At 41.4% G+C, this 7500-nt stretch overlaps 1 protein-coding gene across 1 annotated transcript; it reads right to left on the reverse strand.

Moving 5' to 3' along the window:
- Positions 1 to 1226: 1226 nt before the first annotated feature.
- LOC119597212 (cytochrome P450 2L1-like) lies at positions 1227 to 7420 on the reverse strand. Its single transcript, XM_037946738.1, has 11 exons — positions 7270 to 7420; positions 6806 to 6964; positions 5455 to 5554; positions 4768 to 4898; positions 4210 to 4428; positions 3769 to 3968; positions 3530 to 3644; positions 3026 to 3206; positions 2803 to 2920; positions 2528 to 2672; positions 1227 to 1680 (listed from the first exon to the last, which is right to left on the reverse strand). The coding sequence occupies exons 2-11, from the start codon at positions 6888 to 6890 to the stop codon at positions 1496 to 1498; spliced, it is 1479 nt and encodes a 492-aa protein (XP_037802666.1). The 5' UTR covers positions 6891 to 6964; positions 7270 to 7420; the 3' UTR covers positions 1227 to 1495.
- Positions 7421 to 7500: the final 80 nt, after the last annotated feature.

Consider the following 7500-nt stretch of genomic DNA (forward strand, 5'->3'; position numbering starts at 1 on the left):
ACCAATGCTTGCTAAATCTTGACGTCGCATTTAAAGGTACATGTTACCACTGTATCACTAAACCATTCACAGATGCATATAACCCCTGTGGCATGTATAGATACATGTAAACCACTGTACAGCTTATAGATACATGTTAGAATGACCACAATTTGTTCAGTGTTGACATTTATTTAGATGCATGAGTGGGGTGACGGTCAGTGGAATGGCAAGGTTATAGGAAGGAAGGAATGTGGCAACTGGGCGAAGCCCCCGGGGTAGTACAGTGGTAACTGTCGGCCTCTCATCCGAGGGGTCGGCGGTTCACGCCCCGCCTAGGCGCGAGAAGTTGTAACTGTCGCCTGGAGGTTACTGCTGTGGCTGGGCACCACGGCGGGCAAGGACTCGGTTCAGCCGAGTCAGCACCAGCTGACACACGTGAGCGAGTCGGCAATAGTCGACACAGGCCGGGCTCCCCTTATTGGCATAACTCGGAAGAGGCTAAGCTTCGCATATCGGACATATCCTTATGGAGGATGGGGTGGGGAAACGGTCAGTGGGACGGCAGGTAGGGACAACAGCCTACCTCTACCCCATAGCAGAAGCGGTGGGGTGACGGTCAGTGGAATAGCGAGAAGAGAGGTTATAGGAAGGAGGGAATATGCCGTGAGGTGACCCTTGCACGGTCTGTGTAAACTGCTTGGAATGTAGTATGATGCTTTTGCTTGTGCATTTGAGACTGTGAATACAAACCTGTGAATACGGTGTTAGAGAACAGAGACAAAAGATGGGCAAATATGAGTAATTAAATGAATGAATAAAATTTGTGAAGATCTGTTTGAATATATCACTTATTTGTTATTTTCCTGCCCTGTTGCTTTTCCTAGCATTATCAGTTATCCACCAAAATTATTACACTAAATTTAGGAAGTAAAATGTGTTAATACCTTTTTGCTGTACATAAACACTTATATAAAAAATTTTATGAAATGCTAGACACTTAAACAACATAATCTTGTATTCAGTATAACATTACACTTTTTGTAAGCAACTTTTGTTAAAAAAAAAAAAAAAAACGCTGTTACAATAACCTTTATCTTAATTCTGTTAAGTATAGAGGAAAGAAAAGATACAACCGAGGGTGATTTAATTTTATTATATATATGGTATCGTGCAATCATGTTAAAGATAAACATGAACTTGGAACTGGCCACTAATTGTTTATATATATATATATTTTTTAAGTATTTTTTTTTATAAGCTTGTCGGTATATAAAAGGGGACGCTTAGTTTGAGTAATCTGATATACACTTCTATATCATCCGGTGTACATCACACACTCTCTCTCTCTCTCTCTCTCTCTCACTCTCTATCTACTCTATATTTAGCCACCCCCAATCTCTATGTCTACTTCTCTCTCTCTCTCTCCCTCTTTCTTTCTCCCTCCCCCTCCCCCCTCTCTCCCTCCCTCTTTCCCCTACCCCTCCCTCCCTCTCTCCCACCCACCCACTCCCCCTCACTCGCGGATGGTAAAGCAGACTTTCTCCTGCCTCGGGTTGTGACCAAAAGGATTGCTAGGATCCGGTGACACGTCGACCTTCGACCCTGGCGGCGGGGTCACACTCAGGGACTGGAACACGGCGGTGGAGAGGATGAAAAGCTCCATGCGCGCCAGGGACTCTCCGACGCACACTCGTTTCCCTGGGAATGGCGGAAGGGGGTGGGGTGACGGTCAGTGGAATGGCAGGGAGAGAGGTTATAGAAACAGAGGAAATGGCGGAAGGGGGTGGGGTGACGGTCAGAGGAATGGCAGGGAGAGAGGTTATAGAAAGGAAGGAAAATGGTGGATGGGGTGGCGTACCGGTCAATGGAATGGCAGAAAAATGGGGAAATAAATAACAGAGGGAGTGTGAATGAGGGATAATGGAATGATAGATAAATGGGAGGAGAGAAGCAGAGGGGAAGGGAAGACGAATAACTGAACGACAAGTAGAGATACAAATAAGAGGAGGGGAGGGGGGGGGGTGACGGTCAGTGAAAGGGCCAACAGAGAGGTCATACAAATGGGTTGAAATGCCGCACTGGGTGAATTAACGGGGAAAAGACGGCTTCAGTGGACGAAATAAACGGGATGAAGGCAAGAAACGAGGAAAATGAGATAGAGGAGAAATAGGTAAATAGAGAACTGCCAGATAAATAACCTGGGCTAAGAAAAAGGAAGTATATTTGTTGATGTTCCTATTACCGGGTACGACTGATAATCTAATCTAATCTCAGTATATAATTAGATTAGGGCGTTGGTATTCTTGCGCTCTGAATGGCATATATGACTTGATATGCATTCTGAAGATAATAGTAATAACAGTAACATTGATGATGATGATGATTGATGATAATGATGATTGATGATTGATGATGATGATGATGGTGATGATTGATGATGATGGTAATAATGATGATGATGATGATAATAACAACATCAATAACAACAAATACAATAATGATAATAATAATAATAGCAATACTGATAATAATTCTGGCGTCGTACCAGTGCCGAAGGGAAGGAAACCCTCTTTCTTGGTCGTAAACTTCCCTTGGTCGTCGAGCCAGCGCTCCGGCATGAACTTCTCGGGCTCATTCCAGTAGCGAGGGTCGTGGTGCATGGCGGCCGCGGCTGTCGACACGATCGTTCCCTTTGGAAATGGTTGGGAGTTAGTGTATGCACATTACACACACACACACACACCACATAGATAGATCGATATGTATTGTATATGCAAACAAATGCAGAATATGTATCTTGGAAACACTCATCCAACACACCTTTGGGAGTAAGTATCCACCCAGCATGGTGTCCCTCACCGCAACATGGGGAACGCCTATTGATGCCAAAGAAGATGCCCGAAGAACCTCGTGAATAACAGCCTCAGTGTACGGCATTCTGCAGACGGTAACAAGGTTCAAGGTTTTAAAATTCCCTCGCCCCTTTCTCACCCTCCAAACACGACCCCTAAAACTCGAACATATTTAAGAAGTTTCGAAGTACCTGCTCCTGTCTTCGAGTGTAGCGAGCGTTCCCTTGGGCAGAACCTCGTCGATTTCCGCCTGGAACTTCCTCTGGACCTCTGGATAATTGGCTAGATAGTAGATCATGAAGGTGAGGGTTCCGACCGTGGTTTCACTGCCGGCGAAGAACAGGTCCAGGATGAGGATACACAGATCCCTTTCTGAAATGAGGAGGTAATTCAGGTTTCCAGCTGGACTTATTCTGACGTGTACTATTCTATATATGCATATAAGACAAAACCAAAAGAACTCTACTATACATTTTTATATGTAGATGAATGAGATATTCCACATGTATATATCAAACACAGTCAAAAGAACTCCACTATATATATATATATATATATATATATATATATATATATATATATATATATATATATATATATATTATAAAGACATATTTTTCATCTCACTCTTCATTACTCTATCGCGCCCTTTTATGGGCACGACCCCTCACATGCCCCAAAATAAAATGTCTTACCAGTTCGAACCACGTCTGGGTCGTCTTTCGATGCCTCAATATCAAGAAGGTAACCGTCCATCAGGTCCTTAGGATTATCAGGATCCAAGGAAGACCTGTGTTCCTCGATCAGTTCCTGTGAATGAATTTTGAGATTCTGATTTATTTGCTTCATCCATCTCGCTGAAAATCATCCGTAATAAACAAACCATCAGGAAGATCTCAATAAACACATATAAAAACTTTTATCTAGTACACACCTTGCAATAATCGAAGAATTTGTCCTTCAGAGTGTAAAGTATGTCGACGGAGAAGATGCGGCGTATGAGGAAATCAGGAAGGCAATATTTAATCCACGGCATAAAATCAGGGATTGCTAATGGCCCGAACTTTTGCGTCAGATCGTCAATAATATATATGAATTCTTGCAGCTTGGGATCCGTTACTTCAAACTGCTTGCCTGCCAGTAAGATCCCCTTATATATTAGTACGCAAATTGATACTTGAAGATGATGGCTAGTCCTTATTTATTTTTCGTCAAGATATTTATTATATTTTCTCTAGTATCACATAATTCTCACTATCAAATGAATTTAAGCGGACTATCTGCTTTTACGGAAATCATCCTTGATACATGTGTAAAAAAAAAAAAAAAAAAACAGAATACAGAGAAGACATCTCTTTTCCTACATGTTACTTACTCGCAACCATATGCCAGATAATGTTGATAACAGCCACCCTCAGATCACGAGGGATGCGCTCAGGCCTGTTGGCTTGGCCTTTCAGTGCCTCGATCAACTTGTTCGCTTGGTTTTGGACTGCGGACACCAAGCTGGACTTGCCCATGCCTTGATCGCGGAGCTGACGTAGGCTGAAGCGGCGGTTGATGTGCCAGATGTTGCCGTTGCTCCCAATTACACCTATGGATAACATGGGTATTTTTTTTTGTATGGAATAGAGACTTTTTGTCATGTAGCGTATTCATTTATCATTAAGTTTAGTCGATTATTTTTCTATTATTACTTTTTGAGAAATGGAAGATGAACTATATGACCATCAACGCTTGCTTGTAAACCCAGATCTATTACATATTTTCTTCACTACATACCTACGATACACAATACACACACACATACCATCCATCAGTCCAGCCACCCATCTTTCACTCAATCCATCCATTCATCCATCCTGAAATTCATCTATTCACCCAACCTCTCCATCCCACAACCCACCCACTCAGACTACATAGAAATCCTCACCAAGGGTAACAGGTTCCAGAAATTTGAACATTTCCCACACCGGGCGGTCGAGAAAGGCACTACTACCGAGGGCTTCTTTGCTGAGCTGGTAACTGTGCAGGAAGACGTTCACCTGGGTGCCCATGCGCCATCTACGAGGTCAAGTCAGGTCATTATCATTGCATGTATACCTGGTTTGTGTTTTAATATACGTGTATGTGACTGTTTCTTTGCATCCATATACTTATATTTATGCCTTTATCCAATATCTGTGTCTATGTGTACATTTATGTACTTATATTTACCTATATCTTTAGCTATACTTACATCTCTTCCCATCTATATGTGTATTGGATATCTCTCTGTTTGCATATCTACCTATATAACTAAATATACCTAGTTATGGTCTCGCTCTCTCTCTAAATGTGTGTGTATCTGTGTGTGTGTATGTGTGTGTGTGTGTGTGTGTGTGTGTGTGTGTGTGTGTGTGTGTGTGTGTGTGTGTGTGTGTGTGTGTGTGTGTGTGTGTGCGTGTGTGCTTATAATCCCATGTACTTAAAATTCCACTTTAAACTTAGACAACTAACAAATTAACAAATGAAAACCCATTTCCATCTGCTCGAAACCAAACGCAGCTATAGAAGCAAACGCATACATTACTATATGAAATAACACCTACTTTACATAGCAAAAGAACCCAACACTTACACGTAAATGTCTCCGTGCTGTTTCTGCAGGTCTTTGAATTGCTCATCCATGCGCTTCCCGTTGAGTGGTATGTAACCAATGAGCGGAAGACCCCATCGGCCTGTTAAGTGTTGGGGTATGATCAGCGCACTCAGAAATCAAAAATAAAAATGCAAATAAAAATGTTTGAGCGGATGAATGAAAAGGAAGAGAGAGGGAGGAAGAGGGAGGGAGGGTGGGAGGAATATATTATATACATATATATATATACGTATATATATATATATATATATATATATATTATATAAGGCCGCGGTGGCCGAGTGGTTAGAGCATCGGACTCAAGGCTGGCACGACGGCAATCTGAGTTCGAGGGTTCGAGTCACCGGCCGGCGCGTTGTTCCCTTGGGCAAGGAACTTCACCTCGATTGCCTACCTAGCCACTGGGTGGCCAAGCCAGCCCAAGTCAGTGCTGGTCCCAAGCCCGGATAGAGAGAATGATTACCTAAAAGGTAACACCGGCACTCTCCGTGGAAAGGAACTGGGGACCCTACCACGTACTCACTCCAAGAGCATCACAACATGAAAACTACAATTAAGAATCATGCTGTGACCACGGCGGCTCAAACATGAACCTACCGTTAAAAAAAGAGAAAAAAAATTATATATTATATACATATATATATATATATATATATATATATATATATATATATATATATATAGAGAGAGAGAGAGAGAGAGAGAGAGAGAGAGATACAAAAGCAATATCACCGATGACAGGAATAAAATTTACATGTTAGAATAAATAGTTTTATGTTTTATGTTAGCTAACTAACTCACCTATGGTTAAATTGAATCGGCACAGCTTCCTACGTTTTACAGCCAACAAACTTACCTACTGTCAGAAGGTGATTCGGATTCACAGCAGTCCCACCTGTTAGAATTAATAGCTTCACATTCGCTGATTAGCCTTCATACTTACCTCAAATTAAGTTAGTAGAGTTTCACCTGACTAGTAACAGACTATCCTGCTGGAATGAATACGTACAGTTTTACATGTTAGCAAACCGACAGACTCACCTGTTGTTATAAATATCTGATGGCGTTTACTCTGTTATTGGAATGAATAGGTAGTCACCTGCCGTTGGAATTAATAGGTAGTTCCCCAGATTCACCTGTTCTTATAATTAATAGGTAGTTCCCCAGATTCACCTGTTCTTATAATTAGTAGGCAGTTTCTCAGATATACCCGTTCTTATAATTAATAGGTAGTTCCCCAGATTCACCTGCTGTTAAAATTAATAAGTAGTTTCCAAGATGCACTTCTTAAAGGTAATAGGGATAGTTCCCCGTTAACCAAAAGACTCACCTGGTGGCAGCCCATCAGGCTTTTTGAAGACCGCAATCCACAGCAGGTAGAGGAGTGCCAACCCGAGTAGCAACTCAGCCAACATTGTTTACTCTTGGGTGATCCTCTTGTGCAGAGTAACGGCTATCAGCAAGTGTTCAGCCTTATAAACTTCAGAAACTGATAAGGTTTGAAATAACTATTATATGGATTATTGCTTTTCTTACGCGCCGAATCCCGTTATCAGGGTGGGGGAAAAAGCGACAGGAAGAAAATGTTTAACTTGAGAATTGTAGCTGGATATACAGAAAATATAAAGTATCATTGTTTGTCCGGTAACATATTAAACAAATTTAATGGGGAAAAAATCTATGAGAAAAACTACGATTACGAATAAATACATTAACAGAAACATACACATATGAATGATAACAGGCAATCATAAAACAATACATACTTATTTAAAACAAAATCACATTACGTACTTATAGTCTAACACAGTATCCACCATCCACACAACTTTAACACGATAATATACAACACAAACGGATCACAAGAAGGAGCTGTACGTCATTAGATGATAAATGAGGAGGAGATCGGCCATAACCGTCCTCTCCCTTCCATGTCTCATCACTCACTGTTATACTCTCGGTTACTGCCAAGGAAGAGGGAGGTGCCAACGACTTAAAGAGTCCTATGCTATACCACACAGTTTG

Source organism: Penaeus monodon, chromosome 3 (assembly GCF_015228065.2).
Source record: "Penaeus monodon isolate SGIC_2016 chromosome 3, NSTDA_Pmon_1, whole genome shotgun sequence".
Lineage (NCBI taxonomy): Eukaryota > Metazoa > Arthropoda > Malacostraca > Decapoda > Penaeidae > Penaeus > Penaeus monodon.